The 17,445-nt window shown below is 39.3% G+C and overlaps 1 protein-coding gene across 1 annotated transcript in view; it reads left to right on the top strand.

The window, feature by feature from the left end:
- Nucleotides 1-17,445, top strand: part of CDIN1 (CDAN1 interacting nuclease 1) — a 214,337-nt gene that overhangs the window by 94,069 nt on the left and 102,823 nt on the right. Inside the window, exons 8-9 of the mRNA XM_030318553.1 lie at nt 3,711-3,778; nt 17,002-17,067. Coding sequence (XP_030174413.1) covers nt 3,711-3,778; nt 17,002-17,067 — 134 coding nt within the window. The remainder of the gene's footprint in view (nt 1-3,710; nt 3,779-17,001; nt 17,068-17,445) is intronic.

Genomic DNA, 17,445 nt, shown 5'->3' with positions numbered 1-17,445 from the left:
TTTATTTCACACTGAATAAAAATTAGTAGTTTTCCGTGTGAGCGAAAATGCTATTTGTATGTTGTTCTGATAATTTAGTAACGTTTACATTGCTTACTGTCGGTAAATTACATCATTTTGTGAGAAAGAAAGTACACATTTAGTAAATAGAATAGGTGCAAAATCTTTTTACTCCATTATGTAAATGTTACATGTAGACATTTGTGTAAGTAGAATAAAGTAAATTGGTCATTTACAAATAAGACATCACGAAAAGCACGGTAGCAAAGAGTACATACATTGTCATTGTGCTTTCTTTTTTTTCTTTTGGTGTCTTCTACATTTTTTCCTGCACAGCCACGTCCATCCACACCTTTCCTGCCACAGATGTATTCACGGGCACAAAAGGTGTGAGAAACCAGCCAGTTCACCTTTCCAAAGTGTGACTCCAGGACCCAGCTATTACACAAAGACCTAAACTGAGCACCAAGGAGAGAGGCTGATGCAGGAAGCTTAAAATGCTGTGGGTTTCATTTCTGTACCATCAGTAACCTCCGTTTCATGATTCAACATTTGAGATGTGAATAATTTACAACAATAAAAGTGAGAGCGCATTTATGTGGATTAGAAGTAAATAATTTAGTTCTAAAATGCGGGATGCCCCTAATAATGAGAAACCATTGAGAGATCTTCAGCAGATGTCTTCAGTGGACTCTGCAAATGTGTGAAAGTTTATGATTTGAAAATTTGTTCCTTTATTTTTTTTTTCCAGTTAGAAATTAAATAAGCACAGCCACGTGCATAGTGGGGAGAGGGGACAACAGAAGGAAAAATGCAGTTATGAGTTGGGGCTCATTTTGATGGTGGACATGAGTGGCCTCATCTCTTGAATTATGATTTAAATGGTATTAACCTGTATGTGTTGATAAAGGGCAGATGATTCTCTAGGAATTTTTTTTTAAACAAATAATGCATAAATTTTATTTCATTTAAATTGGACTCTTGCAGTGCATGATGGGGTAAGCTGAGGAGCGGTGTGACCATGTTGACTTACCCAATGGAGAATTAGATTATTACTGCCAAATGCACTTGATAGAGTCAAAGTACCAGAATAGGATTACACTCCTTTTCAGACTTTGTGCAAGCGCATCCTTTTGGAAAATATAGCAGAATTCCAACTTCCATTCCTTTTTTTAAAGATTTTACTTTTAAGTAATCTCCACACCCAACGTGGGGCTCGAACTCACAACCCTGACGTCAAGAGTCGCTTGTTCTACCAACCGAGCCAGCCAGGTACCCCTAAGTCCCATTCCTGATTTAATTATTTACCAGCCGTGGGACCTTCAGCAAGTTCCTCAGCCTTCTTGAACTTTGCTTTCCATATTTATAAAAATGGGACTAAGAGTAGTACCTACTCATGTGGTGGTGGTGAAAGTTAAATTAGATGATACCCCAAGTGGAAACGCAAATTAAAACTACAGTGAGCTACCACCTCACACCTGCCAGAATGGCTGTATCAAAAAGACAAGAAATAACAAGTGTTGGCGAGGACATAGAGAAAAAGGAATCCTTGTGCACCACTAGTGGGAATACACACTGGTGCAGCCACTGTGGAAGACAGTATAGAGGTGCCTCAAAAAATTAAAAATAGAACTACCCTATGATCCATCGATCGCACTACTGGGTATTTACCCCCAAAATACAAAAACACTAATTCAAAGGATCCCTGCACCCCATGTTTATAGCAGCATTGTTTACAATAGCCAAGATAAGGAAGCAGCCCAAGTGTCGGTCAACAGGTGAAGGGATAGGGAAGATTCAGTGTGTCGCACACGTACACACACACACACACACACACACACACAAAACGGAATATTGTTCAGCCATAAAAAGAATGAAATCTTGCCATTTGCAAGGACATGGATGGATCTAGAGAGCATAATGCTAAGTGAAATAAGCCAGCCAGAGAAAGACAAATACCTTATGACTTCACTCATACGTAGCATTTAAGAAACAAAACAAAGGAAAAGGAGCCAAGGAAAAAAAAGAAAACAGAGAAGGAGAGAGAGAGAGAAACCAGGAAACAGACTCTTAACTTTGAGAACAAACTCATGGTTACCAGAGGGGAGGTAGTGGGGGGATGAGTGAACTAGGTGATGGGGACTAAGGAGTGCACTTGTCTTGATGAGCACTGGGTATTGTATGGCAGTGTTCAGTCACTATATTGTACACCAGGAACTAACATAACACTGTATGTTAACTCTACTAGAATTAATTTTTTGTTAATTAAATGTTTTTGTTTTAAAAGAGGGGCACCTGGGTGGCTCAGTCAGTTAAACATCCGACTCTTGATTTTTGGTTTGGGTCATGATCTCACGGCTTGTGGGTTCGAGCCCCACGTCAGGCTCTGTGCTGGTGGTGCAGAACCTGCTGGGGATTCTCTCTCTCCCTCTCTCTCTGCCCCTCCCCCACTCACACATGCGTGCTCGCTCTCTCAAAATGAATAAATAAACATTTAAATTTTTTTTTTAAAGAAATGCTAGGCTGGGATGGCAGCAGAGGAAGTTGTAAAAATTTGGCGAGTATCATACTTAGTTGTAAGTTGGCACCAACAAGAGCTACTGACGAACTGAGAGGAATGTGAGAGACAGGTAGGAGTCTAGGACACCTACATTTTGGTTTGAACAGCATGGAGTTGTCAACGACTAAGACGGTAAGGAAACAAATGGCGTGTGCATATATGAGTAGCTGAATGTAGTGAGTCTGTGACACTATAACAATAAAATAACCAAAATTGTTGAGGACTTACCCACAAAAACGATGATACCCCCAGTGTTTAGCACCAAGGCTTAGTCTATGGTATTTAAGAACTGTTGGCTAGTATCCATTATTTTCACATAGTTAATTTTAATACTTTTCAAGAAGTTGTATGGAGGCCACAAACAAAGACTTCGTAGAGATCTCATTCAGATCCTCCGCTTTGCCACACATTAACTGCGTGGACTTGTGCGGATTCTTTTCTAAGCCTTGGTGTCCTCATCTGTAAAATAAGGATGATAATAACTGAGCATGAAACAACATACATATGGCACTTAACACAGTGCCGACCTCATAGTAATCCCTCAGAGAATTTATATGTGCCTGTATCTGTTTCTGTGTTAGATGATAATATGATACACTGGAACACACTATAGAAAGACTTGAAACAGCTTCTGTACCAGCACCCCAACCCGCAGTCCTTTGCTGGATGACCTCCTTCCAGAGTACCTACAATTCTCAATAGATTGGCTGTTCTGCTTCCCACCTCGCAGAAGCTCACCAGCAGCAGGCTGAAAGTGAAACGGGCTAGAAATTTGGGATACTTTGCCGCACTTAGTAAGTGCTCAATAAACGTACTAACCTGAATTGAGGGATTTTTAACATAGTACAAAGGATGTTTAAAATGACTCCCCCTCCTTTCAAAGAAGACGAAGTACACATCCATTTACAAATCTTTATTTGTCAAAAGGCATGTAAATGTTTCAGAAAGAGGAAAATTCCATGGAACCATTTAAATGAGGGTGCATGTATAGAAATCTCTTTCCTTAGAGATGTAGGCTAAGTGTGGAAATTGTTGCTATGATTACCTACCTCCACTTTCCATTTCATCTGAAAGTAGAGACCTGGTGTCAGCATTTTCTTTTTAATGATCTACTTCCACCTGTGTTACCTTCCTTAACTAACCTGTCCAGTGCCATTGGTCATGAGCATGAAGTCCTGCTGAGAGACTTGCTTCTGGAGAAAAGCCTGTCTTTCCTAGGTAAGTATTACTTACATTCTCTCTAGCCTATATTATCTCCATGAGTGGTTAAATATACATTTTTAAAAATCTTCCACTTGCACTTACTATGTGCTAAAGGAAGAGAGAACGATGATTGATGCTGTGCACGTTATCTTTCATTGATTTAGAACTGAGCAGGAACTCGGTTACCTAATCCCTGTCTATACAGCACATGCACAGGCTTGCAATTAATATTTTATAGAATAAGTGGCTGAAAAAGTGCTTTAATATCTGTTGCAGTATTACTTTTGGTGTCATGAGGTATTAGCCATAATCTAGGCCTGATGAGCAAAAGAAACACAAGAAATATTGTCTCTAAGATACTTTGTATGTTAAAAAGAGTAGCTGGAAAAATTCATGTTGGGTATGTTTGTCTCATGTGTGGAATCGGATAGTTTTCCTTGAAAGCCAGATATTAAGGTTTTATTATTTTTATATGATAGATTTAGTGTGATCACCATAGATTTAGTGTGATTTTTAAAAATATAACATGTATACATGGCCATGTGTCTTTTTCATGTGCCAATGTAGGATCCTGCTACAGATTGTTATTTTTTTCAACATCTGAAGCATTAAAAATAAGCCTTGAAGGGTATACATGTGATAACTGATCACAGAAACCATAAAGCACTCTACAGTGAATTAATTCCTCTTCTCCATTGTAAATGCGGTAATTTGTAAAGGTTCTATACAGACCTAAGTGTGCATTTTACACATCTGTTTGTATGTAGATATTTAAGTCTGCATAGTGTGGGTTTTTTTTAGGAAAAAAAAAAATCACAGAATATTGGATTACACGATCTTTGTCCCAGAATGGACAAAGATTTGACCAAGTAAAGTCCATTAAATAGTCTTATGTCAAGCTGGGGAGGGATGTTGAAGACAAGCCTGCAAAAAGTCTGTTTTAAGTCTTAGTATTCAATATTTTTATTAATGAACTGGACAATGGAGTTGAATGTGTTATAAGGTTGTTGATAATTTTAAGATAGGAGATCTCATAAATATTCTTTAATAGGGGCTAAGGAAAGTTGATAAATTAGGACAATGGCCTCAAATTAATGAATTAAATTTCAATATGTAAAAGGAGCAAGGTTTTTCATGTAAGGACAACTGAAATGTTCAGCCTAGTGAAAGGGTAAATTAGATAGAAATCACCTTTTAAAATCTAATAAAAAATATTGGAAGTAAAAGCATAAATTCATGGCTTAGATTAAAAAATTAAATATGCATACAGATGTATGTGTGTGTGTGTGTGTGTGTGTGTGTGTGTGTGTAGCACCCATATTTCCTAGTTCTATCCATTGAAGATAACTGCAAACAATGAAGAAACCATCTTACAGAAAAAATCTAATCAGACGTAGACTATATAATGGCTCAGAACCCGTTGGAATGGATGACCCATGATGCATCATCATGACATACGTCTTAGAACTATGGAGTTCTGATAGTGTTATGAAGTATCTGGTCACATTGATCACTCAGATAGTGGCCAATATAGCATGGCCAAATCTGTTTTACTGTTTTGAAGCCACCAGATTTTCAGGACTGCTTGGTATTACTCTTAGCACCATCTGCTTATGGCTAGTCAGGCCCTCAGCATCGTTTCTTTGCTTAGCCTAGCTTTTCTCTGTTTCCTTCCTGAGAACTAGAAGACCCCAACAGGGAGGAAGAGCCAAGGCTTAACTGAGTTCCAGGTTCCTTGAGTCCCTTGGTTCTGGAAACTGTGTTAGACTGGTTTGACCTTGGCTAACAAAGACCATGCATGCAGAAACATGCCAAAGAGTCATTAGCACTTGCATACAAGTTCAGAATGGGGACTTAATATTGATGGGTCCCATCTAGTTCGTTCTCTGTGCTATAAGATCTAGAGATAATTATTTTATTGAAGCATACCCAAAGGTGATACTTAACTGATCTTTAAAATAAATGGGTTATGGAATGTTTAGCTGACTCCATGTAATGTTTTTAAGCATCTCCTTATCAGCATACAAAGAAGTTAATTTAATCTATGCACTTTAAGCATTTTAATGCTGAATTATTACATGTTTATTTACAGGTTAAAACATGAGAATTCAAAGCCTTGTGTGAAAGATTGTTATGGGCTGTTCTTTTACCTTGTAAATACCCCCTCACAGTGATTAATTAGATATAAAGTACTTTGCCAGGTAAACTTAGATAGATCATTTTTTTTTAATGTAATTTTTTTGGAGAGAGAGAGAGAGCAAGCAGGGGAGGAGAGAGAGAGAGAGAGAGAGAGAGAGAGAGAGAGATTCCCAAGCAGGCTCTACAGTATCAGTGCAGAGCCTGACATGGGGCTCCAACTCACGGACCATGAGATCATGACCTGAGCCGAAATCCAGAGTCTGGATGCTTAACTGACTAAGCCACCCAGGTGCCCCCATAGATCATCATTTTAAGTGAACTGGAGAAAAATATTGGTATATAAATAAGCCTCTAATCTGATGTTTTCTTGTTTATATGTGTATACATGTTGAATTTTGTTGCAGAGACATTACAAACATGTTTGTTATACTTTGAATCTTTTATAAGCCAAAGTAAGGTCTCTCCCTCTCTTTCTCTCTTTCTCATTCTGTTGGTTTCTAATCTGACCAGTACTCTCAAAAGACAAGGATTCTTTATTTTACATGTTAACCCTCCTTAAGAATTATGACTTCCCCGAAACTTTTTATCCCATTTAAAATTTTCCACCCATTGTGCTCTATATGTAATTTTGTATATCTGACCTTTTTAAAAATAAATAACCTTGGGAGCGCCTGGGTGGCTCAGTCGGTTAAGCATCTGACTTTGGCTCCAGTCATGATCTCACGGGCTCAGTGCTGACAGCTCAGAGCCTGGAGCCTTTTTTGGATTCTGTGTCTCCCTTTCTCTCTGCCCTTCCCCCACTTGCACTCTTTCACTCTCTCTTTCAAAAATAAATAAACATTAAATAAATAAATAAATAAATAACCTTTCTCTGAACCCTAATAATTTTTTTACTTTCCTTGATCCATAATCACATACTGAGCAGTTGCTGTGGCACAGGATTTAACCCAGCACTATTGGAAAGAAAAAAAAGAAGAGTCCTTTTCATTGAAGATTTGTGTGTACTCATGGATTTATCCGATTTTATAGATTATCCATTTGCACTTCTACGGATAGGTACATTGTATTCAGAGAAATTAAAGTTGAATAAATGTTTACTTTTTCCAACTAAAAAATCTGTTTTATTCATACATTTATTCATTTATTCCAAAAATAAGTTACTGAGTCAGGTACTATCTTAGGAACTAGACATTAAGTCAGGTGAAGTCCCTCCTTTTGTGAAGTTATGGTCTAGTAGGGAGATAGGCTATAAGCAAATGAATACAGATAATTTCTAGCAATTCTTCAGAGTTCTTATAATTCTTTTATTATTCATGTATTCTTTTCAACTAATTTTTTAATTAATGTATTTTGAAGTTTAGTTTTTTGAGAGAGAGTGCGGGACACTCTCCTCTTTTGAGGAGAGACAGGGAGAGAGGGAGAGAGAATCTCAAGCAGGCTCTGCACCATCAGCGCAGAGCCCGACATGGGGCTCGAGCTCACGAACCACGAGATTGTGACCTGAGCCAAAATTAAGAGTCAGATGCTTAACCGGCTGAGCCACCCAGGCGCCCCTTTTTCAACTAATTTTTGTTGAACGTGATCTCTACGCAAGTTAGCGTGAAGATGATGATAAGCGTTCTGTATCCTCAGGTGCTCACAGGGATGTCACACAATGCCACTTCCAACTCAATGAGAACATGGTTCCATCTCTCAGGCATCTTTGTAGGTGTTCACTTGATTATACTGATAATGAAAATAAATGCATTCAAGGCTGATGTCATGCTACTTCTATCAAACATTTGAAAGAAAGGTACAGATTATACTAAAACTCAAGAGCTACCCTTTACATATGAAGAAAATGCTGCTGGCTCATAAGCTACTTTTCCTGAAGTGGTGATAGAATTTTACTTACTCACCTGCTCGTGTTCACCGTTGCCTTCCTGTCACCATGTGCTTCCAGGATGGCTAGTTGAGTTCATTAGCTTGGCTGCCTTACCACTACACTAACCACTCTTTGCTTTTGGTGGTTCGGCACACAGATGTCTTTTAAGTGCTTACTTTGGGCAGGCACCATTAGGAACACAGGAATAGAGGTTGAATCAAACATGGAGCCTGCCAGGAAAATTTTAGATAAGTTTAAGTTTCAGGTAAGTTCATGGCAGTTCTTTCCAAGGAGAGTTAATATAGAACTAACATTTATAGGTCAGCATTTAAAGTCTGAGAAGATCACGAAGAACCTGCTGCCCACTCCTAGGCTCGGAGGCACAAAGTGCCCTCCTTCGCTCTTTCTCCTTCTCTCCAGCTGCTTTTGGGGAGTGCTTTTCTTGCACGATCCCAATGTACCGCACTCTCCCCCTTTCTCTTTCTCTGTCCTCCCTCCATAAAAAACGGCGCCCCACCTTCCTTGGCTTCTCTCTCCCCCAGCTCACCTCCCCACACCACATACCTGCTGCTGAGTTGTGTGGCTCAGGTTATGCAGATTGTTGTGTTAATCCCCAGATCAGTTTCCTAGGCGTGCAAAATGGTTTGCTGCTGACCTAGTTGCGTTTCAGGGACGAGGCAAGCCTAGGGTCTCCATGCTGCTCTGCCCTCGGAACTCCACTCTCCTGGAAAGGCTTCACAGGGAGCCCTTCTTAAACTCTGGGTTGACCCAACAAGCACTGTGATCATCCATATCCCCTCTGCTAAGGGTTTGTTCCATTTCGGATATCAACAAAATAGAAAACATATTTTAACTGCTGATAGAGATGTTTTGACTTTTATCTCTCAAATGATGAATAAGGCCATGTTTTGTTATTATTGCTTCCCCCTCCCCCACGCCCCCTGCCTCATACTCACGGGTAAAGGCAGGGGAGGAAAGGAAAATAGTGGGACAAGAGGCAGGGGAGGAAAGAAAAATAGTGAGAAGACAATAAGACTGTTTGCACTGTCAGGGGGCTATGAAAGAGCTTATACCAAAGACTGGAGACAAACTGTTCATCCCCCGTGGGCTGGCATGTCTCCAGGTCAGAGGGACTTTCATTAGTGGCTTCCGCAGCCACTGACTGGTGCAAATTCTTATTACGTTTGGCTTAATAAGGATAGCTCTGGAGATATTTTATTCTTTCCAGTGAATGTCGCCCTGGTAGTGGAAGCTAACAATTATTTTGACTGACACCTGAGAGGCATTTGCTTTATCCCCACCTCGCCCTCCCATGTTTGGGCTTGCCTTATGACAAACCAGCAGATTTTACGTGGGTGCTTTTCTAGAATTCGTGTATTACTCTGTGGGATTCCAGGAGGGTATAATCTGTAAAGCCAGGTAGGCTTAGTGAGGGATGTCCTTTGCTGTAAAAAAATTAGGATCTTTGTTTCTAAGAGTTCATCTGCTCCTGCTGCTTTATTCCCCACCTGAAGCAGTAATGCTCTGCTGGGGAAGTGATTATGATGTGACAAACGGGGGATTGTGACTTCAGGTGAAGAACCGGCAGCAGGAACAGATGAGATTTAGAGTACTAAGGTTGTGTTTATGTGCAGATGTTAGCAGTAGAGAATAAGGGACTAGGAATAAAACACATGATTATCTAGGCTAAAGAGAACTGACCTGGTTGGGTATTTCATAAGGTATCAACTATTTAGGAGTGGCTGGGTGGTTCAGGCAGTCAAGTGTCTGACTCTTGATTTCGGCTCAGGTTATGGCCTTACGATCGAGCCCCTCGTTGGGCTCCAGGCATGGAGCCTGCTTAAGGTCCTCTCACTCCCTCTCCCTCTGCCCCTGCCCCATGCGTGCACACACGCATGCTCTCTCTCTCTCTAAAAAAAAAAAGAAAAAAGGTATCAACTATTTAAATTCCTAGCTCTCCAAAGGTTACAAAGTGAGATACAATTTTCAGAATAACAGGAATAGGATACTGGAGATGGGATATGGGGAATTAGGTCCTGTTCTTCCTTCCCGAGGAAATTGTCGGGATGCAGGATCATCTTATTCCCCTTATTAAATATGCTTGTGTGTGCTTCTCCCTGGGACCAAGGGAAGAGAACCGTGGACATACATATATGCTGCTAGGACACCACACGCTCCCTGGAGCTTTGACAACAGGTTACTCTGTGCACCTACTATATAGTAGTCTTTCTGCTCTGGGCGCTTCCCTTGCCGTGGCCCTGGTTAGATAACTCATGTCTGCTGCTTGTCTGCTACCCTGGCCACTGAAGAGATACTGGAACTCTTTTGGTTGTGACGAAAGTCTAATCGAAAAATTATATATACACACACACAAGGAGAACTTATTGGTTCAGCAGTATACTTGGAAAATCCAAAGGAGAGAAGTTTGTTTCTGGCGTGTGTAGAATCCAGAACACAGAAAATAATGTCATCAGCATCTCTTTTCTCACTCTTATGTTCTGCTTTTTTAAGTGTTGGCTTCGTTCTCAGGCAACAAAGATGATCCCTGGCAGTCGCTAGTTTGTTTATTCCTTAGACTAGGAGAAAAGTTGTTGATTCTCTTTTGTCCCGTAATGAATCTGAGGAAGGACTCTCATCAGCTAGTCTGGGTCAGGTGTCCACCCCTGAGGCTGATAGTTGGGGGTCACAGTACCGGTCACCAGAATCACATTGTAAGTAGGATGGAAGTGCCAAACAGGATGGGATGCAGGACAAACACTCAAAACATCTCCACAGAAAATTAACTACAGGTTGGAGCGTTAGTCTCCATAAACCAAAGGCATTGAGAGTCAAATCTGATCCTGCTGTAGTAAGATTGGCTTCGTGTGTTTGTGTGTGTGTGTGTGTGTGTGTGTGTGTGTGTGTGTGTGTGTAGAAGATCCGTTTTGTGACTCAGAACTGCTACTGTTCCTTTCTTCACCGAGATTGGTTCTGGGACAGATGGAACTGGCCCTGCAGAAGGCTCTACCATCAATGACTACAGCTAGTAGAGCTGGGGCAAAGGCTAATCATCCATTCCTTGGAATTTTGGAGTTGGAAAGTGTTCTAGTGCCCATCGAATGCCCCCTGTTCTGTTTGGAGGAAACTGGCCCCAGGCCATAGCCTGTGCCTTTCCAACCACTTGCCCTGTATTCTTTTTACTCTGCCATTCTGTATCATCCCTTCTTTTGTGGCGTTACACCAAAAGAATTAAAATGTGGTGTAAAATATAGAAGACTTTCACTTTTGTTGTCCATATTCGTATTGTCTGTCTCCACAGCCACCAGTCGGCAGGGACCAGCCTGCTCAGCTCCACTTTGCACTGTCCCAGCTTTGTGACCTCCCATTTGTCTCCTATCTTTAGGCCATTTCAATTTTCACTAGTATTGTCCCCTGAAGACATAAGCAAAGGACGAGGTCAGAGCAGTCAGTTGTATTCCTTAGTAGTAGCTTTGATAAGAAGCTTGGGGGGAAGAGGTTGAAACTAATGGCTGTAATGAAATTTTGGGTTCTCTAAAGATTTCATTTATCTGTGCTGTGGGTCTCCCCATGAAATGCATATCTGTTCTGTGTCTCTGTGCACATAGTTTGCATATCATAGTAACATCTATTACTGAAACCTTGCTGACTTCTTAAATTGGGTAGAAAAGACTGTGAAACTCTTTGAGAACATAAAAATATGGGATGGGGCAGGGGGCCCATAGCTCCAAGTATTGAATGAGAGTTTGGTGGGGGGGGAAACACAAGAAAACAAAATGCGAGAATAGAAAAGATATCCATCAACACATACGAAAACTACAATATATCTTTTGCCCTTCTTCAATTTAGTAGAAATTTAATAGGTGTTAAAATTCTTTTTATCAAAGAATGTATTTAAGCCTAGCATTTTAGAAGCCTTTTGACAAATTCATAGATAAAAGGCCTGGTCACAATGTTACTTTTCATTTTCAGGCGTTGTGAACTGGAATTTTGCATAATTTTCCTGGGAATAACTGTATTTCTTAACATTTTAAAGTCTTTTAATAAAACAAACAAAAGAAAACCTCTAACTTTTCCTTGGTACTCCTCATGCCCTTTTATGATTCTTAAGTATATGTTAACTAGTTTCAGATGTGTTTTGTTCTCTGACTCAAAATCAGCCCTTTATTTTAGAAAAAGAAATTGTGTAATTAGTACTTAATTGCTTTGGATATTTTGGGGCATTTAGAGGAGAGGGTAATTAAAAGGCCAGAGAAATTAAACTTTCACAGTGTTCTTTAAGTATGTGTAAATTCCTTTTTTAAATACCCTGCAAAGGCAGGCCTGACAACTTAAAAATAAATGAAGACCTGAGTTGCTTTTAAAAATTTAACCTCAGTTTTATCTGTGGATGCAGTTTCATTGATTTTTTTAAAATTTCAATTGGAGAGAGGACCACCGAAATGCTAGAAATCGAGATTATGTAGTTCATTTCCTTTTCAGGCACATGTAACCTAAATACTATCAGACAATGGCCATCACCTCTTCCGTGCTTTAAGATCTTCCAGCAGGAAAATAAGAATTTTTCCCCTACTTCATAAATGTCACACATGATCAAATTTAATTAAAAGAGGTACGTGGTCTGTTAGGACCAACTAGAATGTGGTTGAAGCAGGTTTTTACCTGTGTCTTTAGCTATCCAAGAGGCCTAGGTCTTGGTGAGTCATTTAACTCCTCTGGGCCATTTATATCATGTACAAATTGGAATACTGGACTAGTAATCTCTAAGACTTTTCAGGCTCAGAAATACTGTGGTTCGTGAGTCACACACATTATCTAAAAATCCTGCATTTTGTGGATCTTGAGGCTAAGAAGCCTGCTTTAAGCAAGAATATTCTGTTAATTTTGATAGTGAATGCTTGAACTGTGACATTAAGCAACTCAGTAGTTATGAAATATATTGGGTGTTTTTAACATGTACCTTAAATATGAGCCTTGCTTCCAATTTCCTATATTCACTGCATAAGATAAGTACACAGGATTGGAGGTTGATTTCATATTGATCTCCAACATTTTGGGAAGCTGTACTAAAAGTGCTATTTTAAAACATTGTTATTTCTCTTTTTTACCCTTTCTAGTTAATTTTCTTTTTTCCCCCCCCCCCCTCAAAGTATGAGGTTACTTAAACATTCAGTTTTCCATTTGGGAAGTTCAAAGAATCTTAAGTAGCCGTTTGGCTCCATTATGTACAAAGAGCTATAAGAACCTCGATGAAATGTATAATTCTCAAGGAAAATATAGATTGCAAAACTGACTGTAAAAGAGATAAAAATCTAAACAGATTGATAGCTATCAAAGAAATGGGAATAGTAACCAAAGGGCTGCCCACCAGAGTAGCACCAGGCCCAGATTGTTTTCTGTGAGGAATTCTACCCATATTTTAAGGAATGGATAATTCCAATGTTATTTAAAATACTGTAGATCAAAGACAAAAGTAGAAAAACTTCCCATGAGTGTTAAGGAAAGGGAGGCAGTTCCTTCTTTGATGATCAAGATGAACCTCAGAGCAAACAGTTGGAACCAAGGATGAAAGATAGCAGTAAGAGGTATCAAATAAAACCTTGAACTTTGGGCCACATTTTTTTTTGTTTGTTTGTTTCTGTGTCTTATTGATTAATGGAAAGTTAAATCAGGAGAGAAAATTATTAAGTCAGTCTAGTTAGGCTTTGTAGAAGGCATGGATATTCTTTCTTTATTTATCTATTTATTTTCAACGTTTATTTATTTTTGGGACAGAGAGAGACAGAGCATGAACGGGGGAGGGGCAGAGAGAGAGGGAGACACAGAATCGGAAACAGGCTCCAGGCTCTGAGCCATCAGCCCAGAGCCCGACGCGGAGCTCGAACTCCCGGACCGCGAGATCGTGACCTGGCTGAAGTCGGACGCTCAACCGACTGCGCCACCCAGGCACCCCTGGATATTCTTTAAAATGTACTTGTATTTTATTCAGTTTAGCTTTTTGAACATTAAATACAAAGCATATGTTGGTGGTAAGAGTGAGGCAATGAATAGGTTTTAAAAAATGAAAAGGAAACATTTCCCGTTCTCAGACTAGAGGCTTCACGCCCGGTCTAGGGAAAATAGGGAGTAAGCACCATAAGACAAGGGAAGGAAGAAAGAGTGAAGCAGAAGGGAAGCAATGTGGGCTGATGATTGAGCATAATCTCTAGATCATGGAGTTGGAACCATGACAAGATAGTCAGAATGTAAATCCATACCCAATGATTTGGGTAATCTAGTGGTAAGGAATCTTTTTAGGCTGGGGGGCCAGGAAATGAGCATAAAGACCAGGAAATCAGGCCAGATGGATGAGGCTGACCTTAAAAATCTCCCCATAGGATGATCCATGATAGAAACTTCTCCTGGGGCCTAAACCAGGTGAAGAAGGCCACCTGCTCATAATGCTACTCTCTATTCTTGTGCTGTCATTTCCTCTGAACTTTGCCCACATCATTCCATGGGCAAAGTTAAAATAGGCAGAGAGGGAAAGGTTAATACCTGAGGTCCTTGGGTGGGGGAAAACACATATTTTGGAACAATGCTGGGAGCATTTGAAAACAGCAAACCCCCTCGGGCATAAAGTTCCTCTTAAGAATGTAATAGACACCACCTACTCCCCCTCAGGATCTCCTCAGGAATTTGACAATCAAAATACCTAACTAAAAAAAGTATCCATAAAACTTACGTTACACAAGGGACAGTATGACCAGTTTGACTCCTCACACAATGGAGTCAAGCCAATCAGGAATGGACAACCTAGCACCTAGAGTTATTCAGCCAGTTAGGGTAGAACCTGAGAAGGAAGAAGGGGGAAGGGAAGGGGTGCTGACTAGAACCTTGTACAACAATGACCCTTGCCTAAAGTAGCAGACATTCATTTTCAAATGGCCCCTCTCTGTAAAGAGACCTTTCCTTCTATTCTTACTTTCTAATCTTATACTCTAATAAACTTTTGCCTGCTGCTCATTTTGTGTCCACCTCTTCATTCTTCTAAGCAGCGAGACAGCGAATCTCATGTATTGAGGTGAAAAATCCTGCAACAATTCTCTCTTCCTTTTTTGGGAAACCTAGGATGAAAGAAACAATGTGAAGGTTGAAACAGGAATGGTAAGCAGTGAGACTTTAGTAAATAAAAGAATGGGGTAGAGACCCAATAAATAACATGGTATTTCAGACATGTGGAATAACCTCTTTACTCTCAATATATATATATGATATCACTAGTGGTGACACAGACTTCTAGAAGCTATCCTTTGGGTACAGTTACTATCGGATCAACTTCCTACTGAGAAGGCTGGGGCGGGGGAGGGGGTGGCAGAGAGGGGGAGAATGGAGTGAGAAAGTTCATGGTTACACTTGAAAGTTCTCCACTGAAAGATGGGAAGATTCTCTAACCTCACCTGATGTTTTCTGCCCATGGTTTAGGGGTGTGTATGTGTGTGTGTACTTTCACATTAAGTGACAGTGTTTAAATTCTAAGTATTGTGTTGGTAATTTTGGTGCAGTGAACAGGAGTGCAACATGTACCTCCAAGGGGGTTTTAATATGTGCATTTGGATTGGTTGGTGACCTTTGAAATTTTGTTTTGAGCTGCTGTCAGAAACATAATCATTTTTCTTTCTGAAACAGATTTTAACATCTGCAAAGGTGGATCAAGCTAGGATAGTTTTAATGCAATATTAATCTCTGTTTTTTAATGTCAACCCAGCTTTTAAAACTGTTCATCAGCTATAGTAACATCACCTCAAGGCACTTGAGTTGCTTTTAATAAATGTCTTTTCCAGTGAATATTCTTGTTGTGGCCAGTGTATCGAGAGGATAAAAATTTTTCCCAGTCTGGTTCTTCTGCAGTCCAGTCTTCCAAATTTTCTTGTTTTTAAAGTAAAATTACTTAAATTTGTATTTTCTTATCTCAATAGTTAAGATTTTTTATATTTCAAGGAGGGGAGATTGTTGTGAATTCTGGCATTAATCCTTCAAAGTCTGGATAAAGGACATTGGCTTTTAACAAAATTTAACTTAAATATCTAGTTTAAATATGTCTTGTCATTAAAAGGTTATTTACGTTTAAAATGCTGACCTTTCAAGATGTACACAAGAGTGTTCTAAAACAGAGTTTCTGAACATTGGCCATGAAACCACTGTCTTGGGCTGACAAATGGATTGGAAATAAGCTACCCAACACTGGGAATGGGCCATTAATTTTAATCAAAGGTGATGCAGGAAGGCGAATGGGATGCAAGACAATGTCAACAGCCCAGTAGGTGTTAAGAGACCACACAGCCTTCCTTGTTACTTGGTTGGGCCATTAGTTGAGGTTGGGTGAAGACAGAAAGCCATGTCTGGAATTGAATGACCAGGTCACTCCAAAATCTAATGGAGAACTCTTCATTTCAGAAATCACATTGTAATGCCATTAGAAGTCAAGGACAGCATTTAGAAAATATTGGAACTTTTTTTTTTTTTAAACCAAGCACCTTGCTAGTTTTTTCCAACTTTCTCAAGCCCCCTGTTTTCCTGCCTCCCTTCCTTCTGAATGGATCATTGATATTTACAGAGGATCAAGAAATCGAACAGACTTACAAAAAAAAATCTCAAAGCCTGTTTGCTTTTCAGAATTACATATTGTTAGTTGTAAAACTCTGTTAAATGCCAGAAACAATAGCATACCAAAGGAATTAAGCAGGGCAATTAATTCTCTGTAGTGATCTTATTGTCCTTGTCCCTTTCTGTGTTCTTGTGTGTAGGAATAGTTTTACTAATTGAAACTAAACTTTCTTAATTGCTCTAATGAAAACATTTGCTTTATAATTGTAAAGGCCACTGTGCTTGTGCCTCACTGTAAATTGCCAATATTGGCTGATAACATTAGTGATATTCATAGTGGTGAAAGCCTTTTCTTTTAATCAGTAAGTATATTTCATTATTTTGAGTATTTTCAATTACAAAAAAGGTAACAGATGACAGCTTGAATTAATGATATTTATAATAAAGACATAAAAATGCAGAAGGGACAAAGAGGCATTTTTTTTAATCTATGCTTCAGGTTTGTTAAGAAAGTTCATTTATTCTGACACCGCATTGCATGCCTAAGACTGCATTAGTAATTTTTATACATTTTTAAGAAAAAAAAAGCAATTATATTGCTGTCTTGTTAATGGAACACTATTAGAAGTAACAGTATTTGTTTTTCCTGTAGATGAAGATCAGCTCCGTGCCAAGGGTTATGACAAAACACCAGACTTTATTTTACAAGTTCCAGTTGGTAAGTCCTTAAACTCTCTTCTGCATTTTTTTTATAGAGAAAGGGGGTGTGTTTCCTCCGTAGACTTTTTGTTTTGTTTTGTTTTTTTACTTTTTGTTAATATTAGCAAATGTAACCAGAGTAGATTAGCTTTAAATGGGTGAAATTGTTGGAAAAGATTGTTTTAGAATTACAGACAATAATAGATTCAGAAGAAATCTCTGCCTTGAAAACGTTTACCTCAATTTGAGAAATAAGCATATCCTCTGAAGACATTTGGGGTGCCATTTTCAAGTCATCTCTCTCAATTCTGAATTTTTCCACGTGGTTCTGTTGAGAAGCCAGGCTGGCTTGCTTTGGTTTGCTTTCCTGTTACTTGCCCACTTACAGAGGCAGTGT

The sequence above is a fragment of the Lynx canadensis genome, chromosome B3 (genome assembly GCF_007474595.2).
Source record: "Lynx canadensis isolate LIC74 chromosome B3, mLynCan4.pri.v2, whole genome shotgun sequence".
Taxonomy (NCBI): Eukaryota; Metazoa; Chordata; class Mammalia; order Carnivora; family Felidae; genus Lynx; species Lynx canadensis.
The sequence above is the reverse complement of the archived record's forward strand: the minus strand, read 5'-3'. Positions and strand labels throughout refer to the sequence as shown.